At 38.9% G+C, this 26,560-nt stretch overlaps 1 protein-coding gene across 5 annotated transcripts in view; it reads left to right on the forward strand.

The window, feature by feature from the left end:
* CEP120 (centrosomal protein 120) overlaps positions 1-26,560 on the forward strand; it is an 87,098-nt gene that overhangs the window by 10,467 nt on the left and 50,071 nt on the right. For all 5 annotated transcript variants that reach the window (XM_061422934.1, XM_061422932.1, XM_061422933.1 and 2 more), the window contains one exon: positions 4,320-4,461. In XM_061422934.1, coding sequence (XP_061278918.1) covers positions 4,320-4,461 — 142 coding nt within the window. The remainder of the gene's footprint in view (positions 1-4,319; positions 4,462-26,560) is intronic.

Genomic DNA, 26,560 nt, shown 5'->3' on the forward strand with positions numbered 1-26,560 from the left:
TTCATGTCCATTGAGTCGGTGATGCTATCTAACCATTTCGTCAGTGGTGCTGTCTAACCATTTCATCCTCTGCTGTGCTCTTCTCTTTTTGCCTTCAATTGTTCCCAGCATCAGGGTCTTTTCCAGTGAGTCATCTCTTCACATCACATGGCCACAGTATTGGAGCTTCAGTTTCAGCACAGTCCTTCTAGTGAATATTCAGGGTTGATTTCCTTTAGGATTGACTGGTTTGATCTCCTTGCAGTCCAACAACGGAATCTCAAGAGTCTTCTCCAGCACCATAATTCAAAGGCATCAATTTTTTGGCACTCAGCCTTCTTTATGGCCCAACTCCCTCTTCCATACATGACAACTGGAAAAATCATCGCTTTGGCTATATGGACCTTTATTGTCAAAGTGATGTCTCTGCTTTTTAATACACTGTCAAGGTTTGTCATTCCTTTCCTTCCAAGGAGCAAGCATCTTTTAATTTCATGGCTGCAGTCCCCTTCTTCAGTGATTTTGTAGCCCAAGAAAATAAAGTCTGGCACTGCTTCCATTTTTTCCCCCTTCTATTTGCCATGAAGTGGTGGGACCAGATACTATGATTTTTGCTTTTTGAATGTTGAGAGTTAAGCCAGCTTTTTCACCCTCATCAAGAGGCTCTTTAGTTCTTCTCTTTCTGCCTTTAGAGTGGTATCGTCTGCATGTCTGAGGTTGTTGATATTTCTCATGGCAGTCTTGATTCCAGCTTGTGATCCATCCAGTCTGGCAGTTCACATAATGTACTCTGCATATAAGTTAAATAAACAGGGTGACAATTTACAGCCTTATTGTACTCCTTTCCCAGTTTTGAATCAGTCAGTTGTTCCCTGTAAGGTTCTGACTGTTGCATCTGAACCCGCATACAGGTTTCTCAGGAGACAGGTAAGGTAGTCTAGTATTTCCATCTCTTTAAGAATTTTCCACAGTTTGTTATGATCCATGCAGTCAAAGACTTTAGCCTGGTTAATGAAGCAGAGGTAGATTTTTTCTTGAATTCCCTTGCTTTGTCTACGTTCCAACAAATGTTGGCAATTTAATCTCTGGTTCCTTTGCCTTTTCTAAACCCAGCTTGTATGTCTGGAAGTTCTTGGTTCACATACTGCAGAAGCCTTGCTTGAAGGATTTTGAGCATAACCTTACTAGCATGCTAAATGAATGCAATTATACCCTAATTTGTACATTCTTTGGCACTGCCTTTCTTTGGGATTGTAATGAAAACTGACCTTTCCCAGTCCTGTGGCCATTGCTGAGTTTTCCAAATTTGCTGACATATTGCGTGCAGCACTTTAACAACATCATCTTTTAGGATTTGAAATACTCAGCTGGAATTCCATCACCTCCACTAGCCTTGTTTGTAGTGTTGCTTCCTAAGGCCCACTTAACTTCAGACTCCAGCATGTCAGGCTCTAGGTGAGTGACCACACCATTGTGGTTATCTGGGTCATTAAGAATTTTTTGTATTGTTCTTCTGTGTATTCTTGTCACTTCTTTTAAATCTCTTCTGCCTCTGTTAGGTCCTAACTGTTTTGTCTTTTATCGTGCCCATCCTTGCATGAAATATTCCCTTGGTATCTCTGATTTTCTTGAAGAGATCCCTAGTCTTTCCCATTCTGTTGTTTTCCTCTACTTCTTTGCATGGTTCATTTAAGAAGCCCTTCTTATCTCTCCTTGCTATTCTCTGGGAACTCTGCATTCAGTTGGGTGTATCTTTCCCATTCTTGCTTTTTGCTTCTCTTCTTTCCTCAGCTATGTGTAAAGCCTCCTCAGACAACCACTTTGCCTTCTTGCATTTCTTTTTCTTTGAGATAATTTTGGTCACTAACTCCTGTACAATGTTACGAACCTCTGTCCATAGTTCTCCAGGCACTCTGTCAGATCTAATCCCTTGAGTCTCTTCATCGCCTCCACTGAATAATCATAAGGGATTTGAATTAGGTCATACCTGAATGGCCTAGTGGTTTTCCCTACTTCTTTCCGTTTAAACCTGAATTTTGCCGGCTTTCCTAGCATCCATCTAATTGGCGTTCCGGCTTCCTGCTGCTTGCATGCCTTTTGTATTAAGAGTAAGGGAACTTCGTGAAACACATTTGTTATGTAAATAGTATTCCCTTGGCAAGATGGTAAAACGACTCAGGGTCTTGATTATGCTTTTGTTATTGCAAGTCTTTTAAAGAATCTTACAACTTTTTTTGTATGTTATTGACTTTAGAAGTTCTTAGTTTCAGTTTTTCTTAATGACATTTTTTGGTCCTACTTTCTCCACAAAATAAAGTAAAAAAATATTCTCTCTTATTTTAAAGTCCTTGATGGATTTGGATCTTAAATGAGGATTCTGTGAAGAAAAATTTATCTGTTACTGACATTTCTGCTCCTGGTAGAAAAATAAAGGCATACTTCATTTTTATTGCACTTCAGTTTATTGTGCTTCACAGATATGCTTTTTTTTTTAAACCAGTTGTGACAACTGGTTGTCAAGGAGATCTGTTGGAGCCGTTTTCCAGCAGCATTTGCTCACATTTTGGTAACTGGAATATTTCAAACATTTTCATCATTAAAATGATCTGTGATCAGTGATCTCTGATGTTACTATTGTAAGAAGATTATGACTCACTGAAGGCTTAGCTGATAGTTAGCATTTTTTAGCAATAAAGTATTTTTTAAATAAGGTATGTACATTTTTTTTAGGCATAATGCTGCTGCACACTTAAACTACAATATAGTGTAAACAGAACTTCTGTATGCACTGGGAGACCCCAAAACTTGTACGACTCCCTTTATTACAATAGTCAGTTTATTGTGGTCATCTGGGACCCACCTTGCAGTATCTCCAAAAGTATGTGTGTAATTGCAAATAAGGCCGTCAGTCTGGCCCAAATTTGGAACTATTCAAAAGAAACTGAAATGCTTTATAAAAAGGACTTGTTTCTCCTCCATCCTTGGGTCACCTCTCTTCCCACCAAGTCCTAAGAACGGTTTTCCTTCTAGGCTTAGACCCAGAATACTTGTGTAGTTTCTTTGGTTAAAGAGAAGGTAACTCCTCTGAGGAGAAGGATGTCCGAGCCAAACTCTTGCCTCTAAATGCTCTTGGCGTGGCTTTTACCTGGTTAGTCCTTTAGGGCAGTTAGTCTTCATATTGGTGAACAGAGTTAAAAAGGAATGTTTCAAAGTTAGTTTTGGGAAAACTAAATATTGTCTTGCTTAATGTTTTTTGTTTGCCAGCAGAAATATTTGAAGTTGGATAGTAGAATATTTTAATTGCGAGGTAAATTGATTCTCTGTAAATAAACACAAACAGAAGAAACCAGATTTGTTTTCCTGAGTTAATACTAGAAAAATAAAATATATCATAAATTCTGTGAGCAAATAAAAGTCTTTTTTTTTAGGCTAATGCTTAAAGTTAGAAAATATCTGTTACAAATACAACAACAAACTATGAGTTTTTGCCTTAAAAAAAACTTGGTTATGGATTAAAAAAAATACGTATGGTTTATTTCATCCTATTTTACCTATAAACATAGTTTGAATATGAAGCTGCGGTTTTTGGTTTTGATCCCCAGTTCCTTTGCCTTTCTATTACAGTGTTCAGAGTAAGAATGCTGTTTATAGGCACTGAAACGGTGCCCCTGCGGCTACTGGTACATGTGAGCATGGGCCATGAGATTTTGCAGGCTGATTGGGGTGTTAGGATTCTTGAGGTTACTCTTGGGTTTGAGGGGACGGGGTGGCTATTCAGGTATTTTAGGATTCCTCATTCTGTGAGAAAGCTTTTATATTTTGATATCAGTCAAATACATGGCTCATAACCCAGAGCTCTACCACCGGACCTTACTTTAGTATTTTGTTTGTGCTTTTATTAACACTAAGCTTTTCTTTTCCTGATTTGATATAAACAGAACAAAGCAGAAATGTGGCAGGCAGAAAAGGTATAACAGAAGAAGTGAAAAATGAGCGGTTAGAAACTGGAAAACTGATAGTCTTTGTTGTTGTTATAAGGGATGAAGTAAGACCGATGATATGAGTGAGGATAGAAATACACATACCTGTTGAAGCATAGGAATAAAAACAAGCAAGGCAATCTAAACTTTAGCTTGTTTTTTTTTTCCAACAGGAAACTAATCTTGTTTCCTAAGCAAGATTCATTTCTTTTGAGGAAAATGTGGGGGAAAAATACTTTAAAAGAGGAGGAAGTTCTGAGAAGCTACAGGAAATATATTTACAACCTTATAGAACATTTCCCACGACTGTTTATTTCCTATTAACTATTAAGGAGTTTTGCTTTCTTTGTTACTCTCTAGGCACCAAAATGGTACCAGTTGCTGAGTAATAAATACACCAAGTTCAAGTCTGAGATACAGATAAGCATTGCTTTGGAAACAGACACGAAGGCACCAGTGGACAGTTTTAAAGCAAAGGGAGCCCCTCCTCGTGATGGAAAAGGTTTGTGCATCATCTCTAAGGTTATTCTCTGAGCCGTACACCTGTGGACTAGAATGTCAGGAAGGGAGGGGTGGCGGTATTATAGGGAGACAAATGCTGTGACATGGTTACACATGAACGCTTGTTTCTCTTTGCTGTTGTCTTCAAAAATTAGCAATAAGGAAAGATTGTGTTTTCATTGTTTGATATACAGCAGAATAAAGCAGAATTTTGTATGGTTTATAAAAATTGCTTCTTAGGAAAATTTTCTTCCTTGGATGAGTGCAGGGAAACCAAAAATGTCTTTATTGGTCTTTATTAACTCAGCTGTAGTTTAAGAAAACCTTCATTTTTTTTCTTTATTTTGTATTTAATAAACTTTTGTTGTTTTAGAGCTTTTTTAGGTTCACAGCAAAATCAAGTGGGAAGTACTGAGTGTTCCCAAATACTACCCCCCTCCCCACAGCCCTCCTCACCACTGTCAGCATCTCTCACCAGAGTGGTACATTTATACAGTTGATGACCCACACTGACACATCATCATCACTCAGTGTCCATAATTTATATTAGGGTCTTGGTATTGGACATCCTATAGGTTTTGACAAGTGTGTAATGACACATATCGATGGTTGGAGGATCCTACAGAACCGTTTCACTGCCCTGAAGATCTGTTTTCTGTTTGTTCTTCTCTCCTCCCCCTCTCACCCTTGGCCACTACTGATCTTTTTACTGTCTCTGTAGTTTTGCTTTTTCTCGAATGTTGTATTGTTGGTATCATGAAGCATGTGGCTTTTTCAGATTGGCTTCTTTCACTCAGTTGTATGCATTTAGGCTTCTTCCGTGTCATTTTGTGGCTTGATAGGTCATTTCTTTTTAGAGCTGAATAATATGCAATTGTTTGGACGTACCAGTATTTATTTATCCACTCAGGCTATTGAAGAATATCTTAGTTGCTTCCAAGTTGGGGCTCTTAGATATAGAACTATTACAAACATCAAAAGCCTTGTGCAGGCTTTTGAGTTGACCTGAGTTTTCAGTTCATTTGGGCAAATACCAGACAGCATGATTATTGGATCGTATGGTAACAGCATGCCAAGGTTTATTAACATAAGAAACTGCCATGTAACAGTGTATGGTAAGCATGTTTAATTTTGTAAGAAACCAACAAACTTGCCTTCCAAAGTGGGTGTACATTTTCCGTTTCCACCATCAGTGAGTGAGAGTTTCTGTTGCTTCACGTCCCTGACAGCATTTAGTGTTGTCTGTGTTTTGGATTTTGTTCATTTTAGTAGGTATGTAGTGGTGTCTCATTGTTTTATTTGCACTTCTCTAGTGATAAATGATGTTAACATCTTTTCATGTGCTTATTTGCCGTCTGTATATCTTCTTAAGTGAGGTGGCTGTTTAGGTTGTTTGCCCATTTTTAATTTTTTTTTTTTTTTTTTTTGCATTTTAAGTGTTCTTTGTATATTTTGGATAATAGGCCTTTATCAAATGTCTTTTGCAAATATTTTTTCCATTCTGTGGCTTGTCTTCTTATTTGTTTGACATTGTCTTTAGCAGAGCAGAAGTTTTAAAATTTTAATGAAATCCTGCTCATCAATTCTTTCACAGATTGTACCTACAGTGTTGTATCTAAAAAATCATTCCATAACTATGGGCATCCAGGTTTTTCCTAGAATGTAATAGGGTTTGGTCTTTTAGGATTTAATAAAGGTTTGTATTTTACACTTAGATCTATGAACCATTTTGAGTTAACTTTTGTGAAGGTTTTGAGGTCATACAGACCTTAAAATAAGTTTGTGTTCATTTTTTTACACGTGGCTGTCCCGTTGTTCTAGGCACCACTTGTTGAAAGACTGTCTGCTCCATTGTGTTGTCTTTGCTACTTTGTCAAACACCTGTTGACAGTGTTTATGTCAGTCTATTTCTGGGCTCTCTGCTTCACTGATCTTTGTGTGTTTCACTAGTACCACACTGTCTTAATTACTGTAGCTTTGTAGTAAGTGTGTAGGTTGAGTGGTATCAGTTGAGCGACTTTGTTCTTCAATATTGAGGTGCCTATTCTGGGTCCTTTGCTTCTCTGTTGAAACTTTAGAATCATTTTGTCCTTATGTCCACAAAAAAACTCGTTGGAATTTTGATTGGGATTGTACTGATTGTGTAGATCAAGCTGGAAGGACTGACCTCTTGACAATATTGAATTGTTCTACTCATAAGCATAGAATTTAGCTTAATTTATTTAGTTCTTTGTTGTTATTTATCACAGCTTTATAGTTTATCTTGTATAGATCTTCTGCATGTTTTGTTAGACTTATTTCTAAGTATATAATTGTTTTGGGTGCTGATGTAAATGATATCTTATTTTGATGGTACATTGAAAAATTTTATTTGATGTTGGAGTATATAGTTGATTTAAAGTTTTGTGTAACTTTCAGGTGTTAGAGCAAAGTGGTTCAGTTATATGTATGCATATATCTGTTTTGCAAATTATTTTCCCATTTAGGTTATTACAGAATATTGAGTAGAGTTCCCTGTGCTATACAGTAGTTCCTTGTTGATCATCTGTTTTAATTATAGTGTGTTTATTTAAAATTTGGGATTTTAAATAAATCCACCTTATCCCCAATTCCCAGTTTCTCTCCCTCCCACCTTTCCCCTGGTAAGCATGAGTCAATTTTTCTATGTTTGTGAGTGTTAAGTTCAATTGTATAATTTTTTTCAGTTTCTGCAATAAGGGGAATTGTATAATATTAGTCTTTGTCTGACTTCACTTAGGATGGTAATCTCTATAAATAGCATTATTTCATTCTTCTTAATGGCTGATCTACTGCATGTACATACTCTGTCTTTATCCATTCCTCTGTCAGTGGACCTTGGGTTGCTTCCATGTCTTGACTCTTGTAAATAGTGCTGCAGTGAACATGGGGTGCATGTATCTTCTCAAATTATGGTTTTCTCTGAATATATATATATGCCCAGGAGTGGCTTCCCCCGTGGTGCTAGTGGTAAAGAACCCGCCCGCCTGTTTAAGAGACGTAGAGACAGGGGTTTGATCTCTGGGTTGGAAAGGTTCCCTGGAGGAGGGCATGGCAACCCACTTCAGTATTCTTGCCTGGAGGATCTCATGGACAGCGGAGGCTGGCAGGCTGCAGTCCATGGGGTTGCAAAGAGATGGACACGACTGAGCGGCTTCATATGCACATAGGCACACACGTGCCCAGGAGTGGGACTGCTGGGTCATGTGGTAGCTCTATCTTAGTTTTTTAAGGGATCTCCATACTGTTCTCCATAGTGGCTGTATTACTTAATATTCCTAGGAAAACACTGTAGAAGGGTTCCCTTTTCTCTAAACCCTCTCCAGCATTTATTGTTTATAGACTTTTTTTAATTAATTTTTTTATTGAAGGATAATTTCTTTACAGATTTTTGTTGTTTTCTGTCAAACCTCAACATGAATCAGCAATAGGTATACATATATCGCCTCCCTTTTGAACCTCTCTCCCATCTCCCTCCCTATCCCAGCCCTCTAAGTTGATGCAGAGCCCCTGTTTGAGTTTCCATTGGCTGTCTATTTTATGTATGGTAATGTAAGTTTCCCTGTTACTCTTTCCATACATCTCACCCTCTCCTTCCTCTCCCCATGTCCATAAATCTATTCTCTATGTCTGCTTCTCCATTGCTGCCCTGAAAATAAGTCCTTCAGTATCATTCTTCTAGATTCTGTATATATGTGTTCAGTTCACTTCACTCACTCAGTCGTGTCTGACTCTTTGTGACCCCGTGGACTGCAGCACGCCAGGCTTCCCTGTCTATCACCAATTCCCAGAGCTTACTCAAACTCATGTCAGTCGAGTTGGTGATGCCATCCAACCATCTCATCCTTTGTCATCCCCTTCTCCTCCTGCCTTCAGTCTTTCCCAGCATCAAGGTCTTTTCAAATGAGTCAATTCTTCGCATCAGGTGGCAAAAATATTGGAGTTTCAGCTTCAGCGTCAGTCCTTCCAATGAATATTCAGGGCTGATTTCCTTTAGGATTGACTGGTTGGATCTCCTTGCAGTCCAAGGGACTCTCAAGAGTCTTCTGCAGCACTACAGTTTAAAAGCTTCAGTTCTTCAGCACACAGCTTTGTTTATAGTCCAACTCTCACATCCATACATGACTATTGGAAAAACCATAGCTGTGACTAGATGGACCTTTGTGGCAAAGTAATGTCTCTGCTTTTTAATATGCCATCTAGGTTGGTTATAACTTTCCTTCCAAGGAGTGTCTTTTAATTTCATGGCTGCAGTCACCATATGTGGTCATTTTAGCTCCCCAAAATAAAGTCTCTCACTGTTTCCACTGTTTCCCCATCTATTTGCCATGAAGTGATGGGATCAGATGCTGTGATCTTAGTTTTCTGAATGTTGAGTTTTAAGCCAACTTTTTAAAAGAGGCTCTTTAGTTCTTCATTTTCTGCCTTAAGGGTGGTGTCATCTGCACATCTGAGGTTATTGATATTTCTCCTGGCAATCTTGATTCCAGCTTGTGCTTCATCCAGCCCAGCGTTTCTCTTGATGTACTCTGCATAGAAGTTAAATAAGCAGGGTGACAATATACAGCCTTGCTGCTAAGTCAGTTCAGTCGTGTCCGACTCCGTGTGACCCCATAGACGGCAGCCCACCAGGCTCCCCCATTCCTGGGATTCTCCAGGCAAGAACACTGGAGTGGGTTGCCATTTCCTTCTCCAATGCATGCAAGTGAAAAGTGAAAGTGAAGTCACTCAGTCGTGTCTGACTTATAGCGACCCCATGGACTACAGCCTACCAGGCTCCTCCATCCATGGGATTTTCCAGGCAAGAGTACTGGAGTGGGGTGTCATTGCCTTCTCTGTATACAGCCTTGAGGTACTCCTTTTCCTATTTGGAACTAGTCTGTTGTTCCATGTCCAGTTCTAACTGTTATATATGCACTAGAATATGATATTTATCTTTCTGTTTTTGACTCATTTCACTCTGTATAATAGATTCTAGGATCATCCATCTCATCAGAACTGACTCAAATGCATTCCTTTTTATGGCTGCATAATATTCCATTGTGTATATGTACCACAACTTCTTTATCCATCCATCTGTTGATGGACATCTACATTGCTTCAGTGTTCTAGCTATTGTAAATAGTGCTGCAATGGAACAATGGGATACATGTGTTTTTTCAGTTTTGGTCTCCTCAGGGTATACACCTAGGAGTGGAATTGGTGGGTCATATGGTGGTTTTATTCCTAGTGTTTTAAGGAATTGCCATACCGTCTTCCATAGTGGCTGTATCAATTTACGTACCCACCAACAGTGCAAGAGTGTTCCCTTTTCTCCACACCCTCTCCAGCATTTATTGTTTGTAGACTTGTTGATGATGGCCATTCTGACCAGTGTGAGGTGATATCTCATTGTGGTTTTGATTTGCTTTTCTCTAATAATGAGCGATGTTGAGCATCTTTTCATGTGTTTTTTAGCCATCTGTATGTCTTCTTTGTAGAAATGTCTGTTTAGGTCTTTTCCCCACTTTTTGATTGGGTGGGTTGTTTTCCTGGCTTTGAGTTGTGTGAGCTGCTTGTATATTTTGGAAATTAATTTTTTCAGTTGTTTCATTTGCTATTTTTATCTCCCATTCTGAGGGTTGTCTTTTCGTTTTGCTTACAGTTTCCTTTGCTGTGCAAAAGCTTTTAAGTTTAATCAGGTCCCACTTGTTTACTTTTGTTTTTATTTCTGTTACTCTAGGAGCTGGGTCACAGAGGATCTTGCTTTATGTCCTCGAGTGATCTGCCTGTGTTTTCCTCTAAGAGTTTTATAGTTTCTGGTCTTATATTTAGGTCTTTAATACATTTTGAGTTTATCTTTGTGTGGTGTTAGGAAGTGTTCTAATTTCATTCTTTTACATGTAGCTATCCAGTTTTCCCAGCACCATTTATTGAAGAGGCTATCTTTGCCCCATTGTATATCTTGTTTGTAAAAAATAAGGTCCCCATAGGTGCATGGGTTTATTTCTTGGCTTTCTATCTTGTTTCATTGGTCTATATTTCTGTTTTTGTGCCAGTACCATACAGTCTTGATGACTGTAGCTTTGAAGTATAATACTGTAGCTTTGAAGTCAGGAAGGTTGATTCCTTCAGCTCCATTCTTCCTTCTTAAGACTGCTTTGGCCATTTGGAGTCTTTGTGTTTCTATATGAATTGTGAAATTTTTTGTTCTACTTCTGTGAAAAATGCCGTTGGTAATTTGCTGGGAACGCACTGAATCTGTAGATTGCATTTGGTAGTATAGTCATTTCCACAATATTGATTCTTCCTACCCAGGAATATGGAATTTGTTTATGTTGTCTTTGATTTCTTTTATTAATGTCTTATAATTTTCTGTGTACAGTTTTTTTGTCTCCCTAGGTAAGTTTATTCCTAGATATTTAACTCTTTTTGTTGCAGTGGTGAATAGGATTGATTCCTTAATTCCTTTCTGATTTTTTATTGTTAGTATATAGAAATGCAAGTGAATTCTGTGTATTGATTTTGTATCCTGCAACTTTGGTAAATTCACTGATTAGCTCTAGTAATTTTCTGTTACTATCTTTAGGGTTTTCTATGTATAATATCATGTCATGTGCAAACAGTGAGAGCTTTACTTCTTTTCTGATCTGGATTCCTTTTATTTCTTTTTCTTTGATTGCTGTAGCTAGGACATCCAGAAGCATGTTGAATAATAGTGGTGAAAGTGGACACCCTTGTCTTGTTCCTGATGTTAGGGGGAATGCTTTCAGTTTTTCACCATTGAGAATAATGTTTGCTGTAGGCTTATCATATATTTTCCCTTTACTATGTTGAGGTAGGTTCCTTCTGTGCCCTTTTTTTTGAAAAGTTTTCATCATAAATGGGGTGCTGAATTTTGTCAAAGGCTTTTTCTGCATCTATTGAGATGATCATATGGTTTTTATCTTTCAATTTGTTAGTATGGTGTATCACATGGATTGATTTGTGTATATTGAAGAATCCTTGCATGCCTGGAATAAACCCAACTTGATCATGGTGTATGAGCATTTTGATGTGTTGCTGAATTCTGTTTGCTAAAATTTTCCCAAGGATTTTTGCATATATGTTCATCAGTGATACTGGCCTGCAGTTTTCTTTTTTTTGTGTTGTCTTTGCCTGGTTTTGGTATCAGGGTGGTGGCCTCGTAGAACGAGTGTGGAACTGTTCCTTCCTCTGCAATGTTTTGAAAAAGTTTTAGAAGGATAGGCATTAGCTCTTCTCTAAATGACAGAATTCTCTTGTGAAAATACCTGGTCCTGGGCTTTTGTTTTTTGGGAGATTTTTGATCACAGCTTCAGTGTCAGTGCTTGTAATTGAGTTGCTCATAATTTCTATTTCTTGTTTGTTCAGTGTTGGAAGATTGATCTTTTCTAAGAATCTGTCCATTTCTTCCAGGTTATCCATTTTATTGCCATATAGTTGTTCATAATACTCTCTTAAAGTCCTTTGTATTTCTTCATTGCTATTGTAACCTGTCCTTTTTCATTTCTGATTTTGTTGATTTGATTCTTCTCTCTCTTGCTCTTGATGAGTCTGGTTAAAGGTATCTCAATTTTGTTTATCTTCTCAAACAACCAGCTTTTAGTTTTATTAATCTTTACTATTGTTTCTTTTATTTCTTTTTCATTTATTTCTGCTCGGATCTTTATGATTTCTTTCCTTCTACTAATTTTGGGGTTTTTTTGTTCTTCTTTTTCCAGTTGTTTTAGGTGTAAAGTTAGGTTGTCCATTTGATGTTATTCTTGTTTCTTGAGGTAGGATTGTATTGCTATAAACTTCCCTCTTAGAACTGCTTTTGCTGCACCCCATAGGTTTTGAGTTGTCATGTTTTCATTGTCATTTGTTTCTAGAATTTTTTTTATTTCCTTTTTGATTTCTTCAGTAACCTGTGGGTTATTTAGAAATGTGTTGTTTAATCGCCATGTGTTTGCATTTCTTACAGTTTTTTTTTCCTGTAATTGATATCCAGTCTCATAGCGTCGTGGTTGGAAAATGCTTGATACGATTTCAATTTTCTTAAATTTACTGAGGTTTGATTTGTGACCCAAGATATGGTCTTTCTTGGAGAATGTTCCATGTGCACTTGAGAAGAAGGTGTATTCTTCTGCATTTTGTTGCAATGTCCTGAAGATACAATCTATGAGATCCATTTCATCTAATGTATCATTTAAGACTTGTGCTTCCTTATTAATTTTCTGTTTTGATGATGTGTCCATTGGTGTGAGTGGGGTGTTAAAGTCTCCTAGTATTATGGTGTTACTGTCAATTTCTCCTTTTATGTCTGTTAGTGTTTGTCTTATGTATTGAGGTGCTCCTATGCTGGGTGCATACATGTTTACAGTTGTTAAGTCTTCTTAAGTTGATCCCTCGATTATTATGTAGTGTCCTTCCTTATCTCTTGTAATATTCTTTAAGATCTGTTTTGTCTGATAGGAGGATTGCTACACCAGCTTTCTTTTGCTTCCCATTTGCGTGGAATATATTTTTCCATCCTCTCACTTTCAGTCTATACGTGTCTTTAGGTCTGAAGTGGGTTTCTGGTAGACAGCATATATATGTGTCTTGTTTTTGTATCCATTCAGCCAGTCTGTGTCTTTTGGTTGGAGCATTTAATCTGTTTACATTTAAAGTAATTATTGATATATTTGTTCCTGTTGCCATTTTCTTAATGATTTGGGTTTGACTTTGTAGATCTTTTTTCTTTTCTTGTATTTCTTGACTATATAAGTCCCTTTAACATTTGTGGTAAAGCTGATTGGTGGTACTGAATTGTCTTTAACTTTTGCTTGTCTGAAAAGCTTTTTATTTTTCCATCAATTTTGAATGAGATTCTTGATGGGTACAGTAATCTTGGTTGTACTTTTTCCCTTTCAGTACTTTAAATATATCCTACCATTCCCTTCTGGCCTGCAGAGTTTCTGCTGAAAGATCAGCTATTAAACGTAAGGGGTTTCCCTTGTATGTTGCTTGTTGCTTCTCCCTTGCTGCTTTTAATATTCTTTCTTTGTGTTTAGTCTTTGTTAGTTTGATTAATATGTGTCTTGGTGTGTTTCTCCTTGGGTTTATCCTGTATAGGAGTCTTTGTGCCTCTTGGACTTGATTGACTATTTCTTTTTCCATGTTTGGGAAATTTTCAAGTAAAATCTCTTCAAAAATTTTCTCATACCCTTTCTTTTTCTCTTCTTCTTCTGGCACCCCTATAATTTGAATATTGGTGTGTTTGATATTGTTCCAGAGGTCTCTGAGAATATCCTCAGCTCTTTTCATTCTTTTTACTTTATCTGCTCTTCAAAAGTTATTTCCACCATTTTATCTTCCAGCTCACTGATTCGTTCTTCTGCTTCAGATATTCTGCTATTGATTCATTCTAGAGTATTTTTAATTTCAGTAGTTGTGTTGTTTGTCTCTGTATGTTTATTCTTTAATTCTTCTAGGTCTTGGTTAATTGATTCTTACATTTTCTCCATATTATTTTCAAGGTGTTTGATCATACTTACTATCATTATTCTGAATTCTTTTTCAGGTAGTTTGCCTGTTTCCTCTTCATTTATTTGGACTTCTCTGTTTCTAGTGTGTTCCTTTATTTGTGTAGTATTTCTCTGCTTTTTCTTTTTTTTTTTAACTTATAGTGTTTGAGGTCTCCTTTTCCCAGGCTTCAGGGTTGAATTCTTTCTTCCTTTTAGTTTCTACCCTCTTTAGGTTGGTCCAGTGGTTTTTGTAAGCTTTGGGTAGGGTATAATTTTTGTTTGTTTTTCCTCTGATGGGGAAGGCTGAGTGAGGTGGTAATCCTGTCTGCTGATGATTGGGTTTATATTTTTGTTTGTTGTTTAGATGAGGCATCCTGCACAGGGTGCTACTGGGAGTTGGGTGATGCTGGGTTGGGTCTTGTATTCTAGTGATTTCCTTTGTGTTTGTTCTCACTGTTTGATCCTAAGGTTCGTTCTCTGGTAGTCTAGGGTCTTGGAGTCAGTGCTCCCACTTCAAAGGCTCAGGGCTTGATCTCTGGTCAGGAATGAAGATTCCACAAGTGGTTTGTTATGGCATTAAGTGAGATTAAAACAAATAATCCAAAAATGAGAAACCAAAGATAAACCCCAGACAAATGGCAGTGACAAAATCAGGCAAATAATAATTAAAATATTGGAATATACACATATACATATACACCCATGAGAAAAGTCAAAACAGTCCCACAAAAATATAGTATAGTAGATTGACCAGATGAACAAAGGAAATCAGAAACTGTATTTACCAGTTAAGAACAAAACGAACTAAAGCACAAACTGGAAAACAAAACTAAAGCTAGGTGCCAAGTGGGTAATAAAGCAATGAAAATAGAGCTAACAAATATGTTGAGAGGAAGGGAAAGAAAGAAAAGATATAGAAAGTTAAATAGAGGTTGATGAAGAAGATTTATATACATTAAAGTTTAACTGCAAGGGGAAAAGAGCAGTAGGGAAGGCAAACAAAGGAATAAATGTAGAAAAAAATATAGGTTTAAAAAAATTAAAAACTAAAATTATAAAAAAGAATAGAAGGAGAAAAAGAAATGGAAGCAGAAAGAAAAAAGGAAAAAAAAAAGGAAACTCCATAGACCTGCAAAAGCCCAATTTAGAGGCAGAGGTTTATATCAGCAATAAAAAGTGTGACTGAATATACACATATACATATTCACCCAATAGCAAAATCAAAACAGTCCAACAAAAATAAAGTACAATAGATTGACCCAGCAAACAAGGAAACCAAAAATTATATCTACCAGAGCAAAACTAACTAAAGCACAAACTGGAAATCAAAACTAAAGCAAGGTGCCAATTGGGGAATAAAGCAATGAAAATAAAACTAACCAATATTTTAAGATGAAAGAAAGAAAAGAAAAAATAGATACACAAAGTTAAATAGAGATAGATAAAAAGATTTATATACATTAAAGATTAACTGCAAGGGGAAAAGAACAGTAGGAAAAGCAAACAAAGGAATAAATGTAGAAAAAATAACAATAGGTTTAAAAAATTAGAAATTAAAATTAAAAAAGAAAAATAAAAGGAAAACTCCACAGAATTGCACAAGCCCAGTGTAGAGGCAGAGGTTTATAACAACCATAAAAAATGTGAATGAGAGGGGAAAAAAAAAAGCTCAAAAGCTTAATTAGATTTCATAGTGTCAATAAAATCGACAACTACAACGGTGGGGGGGGTGGCGGGTAGAAAAAAATCCAAAAGTATCTACAGAACAAGTCAAAACATAAGAATAATTAATGTTTTTCTTAAGTCACTGCTGTCGGAGTCTTTTCTCTTGCTGGGAGTCACAGTCTACCTCCCCTCCCTAGGATGCCCTCCAACACTGTGCTGACTGATCTCTGAACCTGCTGTGGGCACAACTCAGATTGTAATCTGGTCCTACTCCTGTGTGTTCTTGCCTCCAATGTCCCCAGCTATCAGAACTAGTGTGTTTTCTTTTGTGGGAGCTCTCAATGACCTTTTATATATTCCATAGACACATAGTCTTCCTAGTTGATCGTGTGGATTTAATTTGCAGCTTGTATAGCTAGCTGGTGGGAAGGTTTTGGGTCTTCTTCTTTAGCCTCACTGCCCCTGGGTTTCTTTTTTTTTTTTTTTTTAGAATTTGCTTCCTTTTTATTTTATTTTATTTTATTTTTTATGTTAATAAACTTCTGTTTGATTTTGTCCTGCTATTCTGTCATTTCTTACAGAGATCCTCAGCTAAGAACTCAGAAGGGTAAAGGGAAATAAGCCTCTATGTCACCCTAAGTCAGCTTCAATAATTGCCATAGTGAGCAGTCTCTTTTTTTTTTGGGGGGGGGGGGGATGAAATGTCCTATAGCTATCAATTAGGTCTGACTGGTTTATTGTATCGTTTAAAGTTTGTGTTTCCTTGTTAATTTTCTGTTTAGTTGATCTATCCATAGGTGTGAGTGGGGTATTAAAGTCTCCCACTATTATTGTGTTATTGTTAATTTCTCCTTTCATACTTGTTAGGATTTGTCTTACATACTGCGGTGCTCCCATGTTGGGTGCATATATATTTATAATTGTTATATCTTCTTCTTGGATTGATCCTTTGATCATTATGTAGTGACCTTCTTTGTCTCTTTTCACAGCCTTTGTTTTAAAGTCTAATTTATCTGATACGAGTATTGTGACTCCTGCTTTCTTTTGGTCCCTATTTGCATGGAAAATCTTTTTCCAGCCCTTCACTTTCAGTCTGTATGTGTCCCCTGTTTTGAGGTGGGTCTCTTGTAGACAACATATGTAGGGGTCTTGTTTTTGTATCCATTCAGCCAGTCTATGTCTTTTGGTTGGGGCATTCAACCCATTTACGTTTAAGGTAATTACTGATAAGTATGATCCCGTTGCCATTTACTTTATTGTTTTGGGTTCGAGTTTATACACCATTTTTGTGTTTCCTGTCTAGAGAATATCCTTTAGTATTTGTTGGAGAGCTGGTTTGGTGGTGCAGAATTCTCTCAGCTTTTGCTTGTCTGAAAAGCTTTTGATTTCTCCTTCATACTTGAATGAGATCCTTGCTGGGTACAATAATCTGGGCTGTAGGTTATTTTCTTTCATCATTTTAAGTATGTCTTGCCATTCCCTCCTGGCTTGAAGAGTTTCTATTGAAAGATCAGCTGTTATCCTTATGGGAATTCCCTTGTGTGTTATTTGTTGTTTTTCCCTTGCTGCTTTTAATATTTGTTCTTTGTGTTTGATCTTTGTTAATTTGATTAATATGTGTCTTGGGGTGTTTCGCCTTGGGTTTATCCTGTTTGGGACTCTCTGGGTTTCTTGGACTTGGGTGATTATTTCCTTCCCCATTTTAGGGAAGTTTTCAACTATTATCTCCTCAAGTATTTTCTCATGGTCTTTCTTTTTGTCTTCTTCTTCTGGAACCCCTATGATTCGAATGTTGTAGCGTTTAATATTGTCCTGGAGGTCTCTGAGATTGTCCTCATTTCTTTTAATTCGTTTTTCTTTTATCCTCTCTGATTCATTTATTTCTACCATTCTATCTTCTAATTCACTAATCCTATCTTCTGCCTCTGTTATTCTACTATTTGTTGCCTCCAGAGTGTTTTTAATTTCATTTATTGCATTATTCATTATATATTGACTCTTTTTTATTTCTTCTAGGTCCTTGTTAAACCTTTCTTGCATCTTCTCAATCCTTGTCTCCAGGCTATTTATCTGTGATTCCATTTTGATTTCAAGATTTTGGATCAATTTCACTATCATTATTTGGAATTCTTTATCAGGTCGATTCCCTATCTCTTCCTCTTTTGTTTGGTTTGGTGGGCATTTATCCTGTTCCTTTATCTGCTGGGTATTCCTCTGTCTCTTCATCTTGTTTAAATTGCTGAGTTTGGGAGTCCTTTCTGTATTCTGGCAGTTTGTGGAGTTCTCTTTATTGTGGCGTTTCCTCGCTGTGTGTGGGTTTGTACAGGTGGCTTGTCAAGGTTTCCTGGTTAGGGAAGCTTGTGTCGGTGTTCTGGTGGGTGGAGCTGTATTTCTTCTCTTTGTTCAGTCACGCTGTGGGGAGGGAGGGTGGGAGGGATGCTGCAAACAAATGACACTGGCGTGCGCTCGCAGTGCCTCAGCCACCCTGGGTCTGCCCCCGCTCACGGCGCGTGTAGCCTCCCTGCCCACACTGCTCGGGCTCTAGGTTGTTGCACCGGGAACAATCCGAGGCTGGCCCTGGGTTGCATGCACCTCCCAGGTCCAAGCCGCTCAGGTTCAGGCACTCAGGTAGTCCTCAGAGGCGCAGACTCAGTTGGGCCTGCGTTTTGTGCTCTTCCCAGGTCCGAGCAGCTCAGGTGATGAGGTGTTTGGCGAGCGCCAATGCTGCGACTTATCGCCTCCCCGCCACTCGGTTATCTGGGTGTAAAACCGGCGCACCTTCTCAGGCAGATGTTGACCGTCCAGACCCCCAATAAGTTTTAGTTAGCAAAGAAGCCAGTTTTATAGATAATGTCTCTCTGGGGCTGCGATTGCCCCCTTCCGGCTCTGGCTGCCTGTCACCGGAGGGGGAAGGTCTGCAGCCGGCTATCTCTGTTTAGTCCTTTGTTCCGTGCGCAGGCTGGTGGTGTCTTAGGTTAGGGCTGGCTTTTCGCATGGTAGATATCCCACAGTCTGGTTTGCTAGCCCAAATTATTTCGCTCAGATAGTGCTCAGGGTATTCAGGCCAGATTCTTACTCTCAGCGATGCAGCCCGCGCCGCGCCTCCCTGCCCAGCCCCCGCTTGCTAATGGCGGATGCAGGCGTCTGCGCTGCTTCTCCGCTGGAGGAGTTACCGTAGGGCTCGCAATCTGCGAGTTTTAATTGTTTATTTATTTTTTCTCCCTGTTATGTTGCCCTCTGTGCTTCCAAAGCTCGGCACGGATTCGGCAGTGAGAAGGTTTCCTGGTGTTTGGAAACTTCTCTCTTTTAAGACTCCCTTCCGGGACGGAACTCCGTCCCTCCCTCTTTTGTCTCTTTTATTGTCTTTAATATTTTTTCCTACCTCCTTTCGAAGAGTTGGGTTGCTTTTCTGGGTGCCTGATGTCCTCTGCCGGCATTCAGAAGCTGTTTTGTGGAATTTACTCGATGTTTAAATGCTCTTTTAATGAATTTGTGGGGGAGAAAGTGTTTTCCCCGTCCTACTCCTCTGCCATCTTGGCGCCTCCCTGCCCCTGGGTTTCAATTGTGATTTTATTTCCAGCTCTGCATGTGGGTTGTCCACTGGGGCTGTTGTCCACTGTTGCTCCTGAGGCTGCCCTGGAGGACTTGGGTTTGCCCCTGTGAGGGCCAGGTGTAGAGGTGGTGCAGCTGCTTGGGTCGCAGGGGTTCTGGCAGCACCAGGTACTCAGGGGAGTTGGTGGCTAGGGCAGCAGGAAATATAGTGCTCTAGAAGGGTATGGCAACCAGTATTGGCCCACATGCTCTAGTATTCTTGCCTGGAGAACCTGCCTCCCTGGCAGAGAAACCTGGCAGGCCACGGTCTACAAGGTCTCAAAGAGTCAGACACTACCAAAGTGACCCTGCGCGCATAGATGCAAGATATTTTTAGCCTGTGGCAGCTCTGCCCCAGTTAGAGTTAAGTGTGAAGGTGGTGCGGCTGCTTGGCTTATGGGGATCCTGGTGGCACCAAGTGTGCAGGGACAGGGACTGCCTCTGCCTTAGGAGTTATGGCCCTACCAGAGTCTTTTTTCCCAGCCTCTTGTAGCTGGCGATCAGAAGGCCTCTTTGACCTGTTTTTCTCCGTAGCTCCGCCTATTCAGGCAGTTAGAGGGCTCCCTTGCCTGGGATCCTTCTCTGTTGTTCAGTGCCACAGGCACTTAGAAGGGGCCCCCCTGGCTGGGGTCATACTCTGTAGATCAGTGCATCAGGCACTTAAAGGGGCACCCTGGGTGGGGTCCTACTCTGTAGTTCAGTGCATCAGGCATTTGATGGGCCAGCCTTTCTGTTGTTCAGCTGCCAATGCTGGTGTGTGGGGAAAGAGAGGCTCTGGTGATGGTCCACCCCTTACTCTTGACTCAGCAGTATCGCCTTGCTTCTGTGGCTTTTATGCTTTTACGGCAGCTTTCCTCTACAGGCATTTCCCACCACAGTCTCCTCCCTCATATCCCCTTGATCTGTCTCTCCACAGTCAACAGCAATCCTCGCCCTGGGATTGCTCCACAATCCCTAAACTCCACCTCCCAGCTGCTGCACTTTCCAGGGGACTTGTGTCCCTGTTCAGGGTATGTATTGCTGCAGCGAGGACTGTCTGATTCTCATTCCATTTAGCCTGCCACAATCAGCTGTTTCAGTCAGCCTTAAATGTTCCTCCTCTGACTCAGACAGTTGCCCCAGTGTGGGGATTGGACTCCTGCTTCAGTTCCCCCACCTGCCGAGGGCAGGTCCAGTCCTACTGATACTCCTGTTTTCCCCCTAGCTCCTTCCTCCTCCTGAGTTTTGTATGGTTCTATATATTCTTTTCCACAGGTCAGGTACTCCTGTCCACTCTCAGCTGGTGTTCTGCGTGCACATCTGTGTCTGAAGGTGTATTCCTGATGTATCTGTGGAGAGAAATGGATTCCATGTCCACTTACTCCTTCACCATCTTGTTCTTTCCTTTATAGACTTTTTGATGATGGCCATTCTGACTGCTGTGAGGTGATACTACATTGTAGTTTTGATTTGAATTTCTTTAACAATTCATGATGCTGAGCATCTTTTCATGTGCCTCTTGGCCATCTGTATGTCTTCTTTGGAGAAATGTCTATATAGGTCCTCTATATAATGCCTATGTAGGCCCATTTTTTAAAAAAGATTCATTTATTCATTTAGTTTTGGCTACACTGGTCTTCTTTGCTGTGTGTGTGCTTTCTCTAGTTGTGGCAAGCAGGGACTACTCTTCGTTGCAGTGCATGAGCTTCTCATTGCAATTGCTTCTCTTATTAGGAGCACAGGCTCTAGACTTGTGGACTTCAGTATTTGTGGTGTGTGGACTCAGAAGTTGTGTTACATGAGTTTATTTGTTCCATGGCATGTGGGCTCTTCCTAGACGAGGGATCGAACCTGTGTCCCCTGTGTTGGCAGGTGGATTCTTAACCACTAGATCACCAGGAAAGCCCCTGCTGACCATTTTTTTATGGGGTTGTTTGTTTTCTTGATATTGAGCTGCATAAGCTGTTTGTAAATTTTGGAGACTAATCCCTTTTTGGTCACATCGTTTGCAAATATTTTCTGTCATTTTGTGGGTTGTCTTTATGTTTTGTTCATGGTTTCTTTTGCTGTGTAAAAGCTTCTGTGTTGAATTAGGTCCCTTTTTAATTTTTTTAAGTTACTTTTTATTGGAGTATGGTAGATATAATGTGTTAATTTCTGCTGTATGGCAAAATGAATCAGTTATACACATATGTAGATCCTCTTTTTTTAAGGTGCTGTTCCCATATAGGTCATTACACAATATGGAGTAGAGTGCTCAGTGCTACGTAGTAGGACCTTATGTTATATATAGTAGTATGTATATATCAATCACAATCTCCTAATTTATCCTTCCCTGCTTCCCCCTTGGTAACTATAAATTTGTTTTCTACATCTGTGATACCATTTTTGTTCTGTGAATGGATGCGTTTGTACCATGTTTTAAAATTCCACATATAAGCAATATCATATTTGTCTTTCTCTGACTTACTTCACTTAGTGTTACAATCTTTGGGTCCATCCATGTTGTTACAAATGGCATTATTTTGATCTTTTTATGACTGAGCAATATTCCATTGTATATATGCACCACATTTTTTTAAAACCATTCCTCTGTCAATGGACATTTAGGTTGCTTCCATGTGCTGGCTATTGTAAATAGTGCTGCAGTGAACATTGGGATGCATGTGTCTTTTCAAATTATGGTTTTTCTCTGGACATTTGACCAGGAATAGGATTGCCGGATCATATGGTAGCTCTTTTTAGTCCATTGGTTTATTTGTGTTTTTATTTCCGTTACTCTAAGAGACAGATTGAAAAAGATATTTCTGAAATTTCTGTTAAAGAGTGTTTTTCCTATGATTTCCTCTGAACGGTTTTATAGTTTCTGGTCTTATATTTAGGTCCTTAACCCATTTTGAGTTTATTTTTGTGTCAATGTTAGAGAATGTTCTTATTTCATTCTCTTACAGATAGCTATCCAGTTTTCCCAACACCACTTACTGAAGGGACTTCTCTCCATTGTATATTCTTGTCTCTTTTGTTATAGATTAATTGACTTTAGGTGTGTGGGTTTATTTCTGGGTGTTCTCTCCTGTTCCATTGATCAGTATTTCTGTTTCTGTGCCAGTGCCATACTGTTTTGATTGCTATAGCTTTGTAGTATGGTCTGAAGTTGGAGCGCTTGATTCCTCCAGCTCCGTTTTTATTTCTCACAATTGTTTTGGCTCTTTGGGGTCTTTTGTGTCTCCATACAAATTAAAAAAATTTTTGTTCTACATCTGCAGTAAATGCCTTTGGTAATTTGATGGGGATTGCATTGAATCTGTAGTTTGCCTTGAGTGGTATAGTCATTTTGAGAATATTGATTCTTGCAATCCAAGAATTTGATATCTGTTTTATGTTATCTTTAATTTCTTTCATAAGTATTTTATGGTTTTCTGAGTACAAGTCTTCTGCCTCCTTAGGTGGATTATTCTAGGTATTTTATTACTTTTGATATCATGGTAAGTAGAATTATTTCATTAATTTCTCTCTGATCTTTCATTGTTAATATATTGAAATGCAAGAGGTTCCTGTGCATTAATTTTGTATCTTGCAACTTTACTGAATCCATTGTTGTAGTTTTCTGGTTGCATCTTTAGGATTTTCTATATATAGTGTCATGTCATCTTCTAACAGTGATAGTTTTACTTCTTTTCCTATCTGGATTCCTTTTGTTCCTTTATCTTCTCTGACTGCCATGGCTAGGACTTCCAAAACTATGTTGAATAAAAGTGGTGATAGTGGATGTTCTTAACTTGTTCCTGATCTTGAGGGAATGCTTTCAGCTTTTCACTTTTATGAATGATGTTAGCTGTGGGTTTGTCATATATAGCTTATTATGTTGAGGTAAGTTCCCTCTTTGCCCACTTTCCAGAGAGTTTTCAATCATTAATGGGTGTTGAATTTTGTGAAAAGGGTTTTTTGTATCCCCTAATAGCATATGATTTTATAATAGTTATTTATTCTTATTTTGGGCTTTGCTGTGTCTTCATTGCTTCATGAGCTTTCTCTAGTGGTGAGCAGTACTGAAGAATCCTTGCATCTCTGCAATAAACTCCACTTGATCGAGCTGTGTGATCCTTTTAATATATTGTTGGATATAGTTCGCTAGTATTTTGTTATTTGTATCTGTGTTCATCAGTGATATTTGCCTGTATTCCTCCTTGGGTTTATCCTGCCTGGGACTCTCTGAGCTTCCTGGTCTTGAGTGAGTGTTTTCTTTCTCATGTTAGGGAAGTTTTCAGGTATAATCTCTTCAGATATTTTCTTGGACCCTTTCTCTCTCTTCTCCTCTGAGACCCTATAATGTGAATGAAAGTCGCTCAGTCATGTTCATCTCTTTGCGACCCCATGGACTCTACAGTCTATGGGATTCTCCAGGCCAGAATACTGCTGTGGGTAGCCTTTCCGGTCTCCAGGGGATCTTCCCAACCCAGGGATCAAACCCTGGTCTTTTGCATTGCAGGCAGATTCTTTACCAGCTGAGCCAAACGGGAAGCCCAAGAATCCTGCAGTGGGTAGCCTATCCCTTCTCCACCAGATCTTCCTGACCCAGGAATTGAACCAGAGTCTCCTTCATTGCAGGCAGATTCTTTACCAACTGAGCTACCAGGGAAAAAAATGTGAACATTGCTTTTAATGTACCATGAGTCTCTTTGACTGTCCTTATTTGTTTTCCTTTTTTTCCCTTTATTCTGCTCTGCAGCAGTATATCCACCATATGTCTTCCAGCTCAGTTATCTGTTCTTCTGCCTCATTTAACTTGCCATTGATTCCTGTAGTATATTTTTCTTTTCAGTTCTTGTAATGTTGATCTCTGTTTGTTCTTTAGGTCTTCTAGCTCTTTATTAAACATTTCTTGTATCTTCTCATTCTCTGCCTTCATTCTGTTTTTGAGGTCTTGGATCATCTTAACTGTCATTACTCTAAATTCTTTTTTGTGTAGATTGTGTATCTCCACTTTGTTGTTGTTCTTCTGGGGTTTTATATTTTTACTTGATCTGGGAGTTACTCCTCTGATGTCTCATTTTGTCTACTTTCTGTGATTGTGGTTTTTGTTCCACAGACTGCAGGGTTGTGAAAGTGAAGTAGTCATCATCGAATAGTCTTCTTGCTTCTGCTTTTTGACCCCTGGTGGATGAGGCCTAAGAGGCTTGTACAGGCTTCCTTGTGAGAGAGACTGGTTCCTGCTCACTTATGGGTGGGTTCCTGCTCACTTATGGGTGGACCTGGTTCTTGACCATCTGGTGGGCAGAGCCGTGTCAAGGGGTGCGTTTAGTGGGCAGCTGTGGGCTCAGAAAGACTTTAGGCAGCCTATTTGCTGATTGGTGGGGCTGTGTTCCTGCTATTGGTTTGACTTCAGGTATCCCAGCACTGGAGTCTACAGGCTATTGGTTGGGACCAGATCTTGGGGAGAAAATAGCACCCTCCAAGAGAGCTCATGCCAATGAGTATTCCCCAGAATTACTGCCACCAGTGTTTTTGTCCCTGCAGTGAGCCATACCCAAGCCCTGCTTCTGCCAGAGACACTCTGATTCCAGCAGGTAGGTCTGGCCCAGGCTTTTATTAGATCACTGTTTGTTTGCTTTTTACCCTGGTTGTGGTATACAGGAGACTCTGTGTGCATTCTCTGAGAGTGGAGTTTTGTTCCCTTCAGTACTGTGAATTTCCTGCAATCAAACCCTGCTTGCTGAGTTCAAAGTCAGTTTGCTCTGAGGGCTCTTCCTGATATTGGACCTTCAGGCTGGGGAGCCTGACGTGGGGCTCAGAACTACCTCAGCAATATAATTATTTTCCAGTTTGTGAGTTGCCCATCTAGTGGGACTGGCATTTTGATTTTATTGCATTTGTGCCTCTCCTACCCTCTTGTGGCTTCTTTGTCTTTGGATGTAGGATATCTTTTTTGGTAGGTTCCAGTGTTGTTGTTTTTTGTTTGTTTGTTTTGCTTGTTTTTTGGTTAATGATTGTTCATCATTTAGTTGCAATTTTGATTTTTTTTGAAAAGTGACCTTATGTACAATATTACTCTACCATCTTGTCTCCATGATGGTTAATTCTCTGTAAATGGTGTTTTAAATTTAAAATTCGACTTGTTTATTCTTGATCTGTAGGAAAGCAATTGGCTTTTGCATGTTTACCTTGTCTCCTGCACTATAGTTATTTATTATTAGTTCCAAGATTAGGGTTTTTTGGTTCCGGTTTTGGTTTTCCATAGATGGACATTCTACACTTACCTGCAAACAAAGGCAGTTTAGTGTCTTTCTTCCCAACCTGCATGACTTTGTTTCCTTTTCTTGTTTTACAGCAACAGCTAGGATTTCCAGAGTACTATTGAAAAGCAGAGTGAAAGGGGACATCCTTGCCTTGCTCTTGATTTTAGTGGGAAAGCCTCTCACCAATAAGTATGATGTTAGCTGTAGATTTTTATAGATGCTCTTTATCAAGGTAAGGAGGTTACTCCCTATTTCTAGCTTACAGATAGTGTTTTATCATGAGTAAGTGTTGGATTTTGTCAGATGGTTTTTCTGCATGTATTGATAAGATCACGTGAGTTTTCATCTTTAGTCTGTTGACATAGTGGGTTATATTCATGGCTTTTTGAATGTTGAACCAGCTTTGTTTTCCTTGAATAAATCTCATTTCGTTGTGGTATGTAGTTCTTTTTATGTGTTCAGTTTGATTGTCTAATACTTGGTTGATAATTTTTATATCTTTGATCATGAAAGATGTAGGTCTGTTGTTTTCTTGTAATGTCTTTGCCTAGATTTCATATTAGGACAATGCTAGCCCCATATAATGAGTTAGAAAGTATTCTCTCTGCTTCTGACTTGTGAAAAAAAATTGTAGAGGATTGGTATAATTTCTTCCAGAAATTATGGTGAATGTTAGGTAGAATTCACTAGTGAACCCATCTGGATCTAGTACTTTCTGTTTTCTGAAGTTATTGATTCAGTTTCATTATATAGGCCTATTCAGGTTGTTTCTTCCTATGTGTGTTTTGGCAGATTGTTTTTAAAAAGAATTTTCTGTTTCATCTAGGTTATCAAATTTGTGGACATAGAGTTGTTTATAGTATTCTTTCATTAAACTGCTAATGTACATGAAATCTATAGTGATATCCCCTCTTTCATTTTTGATGATATTAAATTGTGTCCCCCACCCCCAGGCTGGCTACATACTTACTGATCTTTTTCAAAGAGCCAGCTTGCTTTTGATTTTGTTAATTTTTTCCCCATTGATTCCTTGGTTTCAATTTCATTGATTTTGGTTCTAGTTTTTATTTCTCTTCTGCTCACTTTTAATTTTATTTGCTCCTATTTTCTTAAGATGAAAGCA

This window comes from Bos javanicus, chromosome 7, assembly GCF_032452875.1.
Source record: "Bos javanicus breed banteng chromosome 7, ARS-OSU_banteng_1.0, whole genome shotgun sequence".
Classification (NCBI taxonomy): domain Eukaryota; kingdom Metazoa; phylum Chordata; class Mammalia; order Artiodactyla; family Bovidae; genus Bos; species Bos javanicus.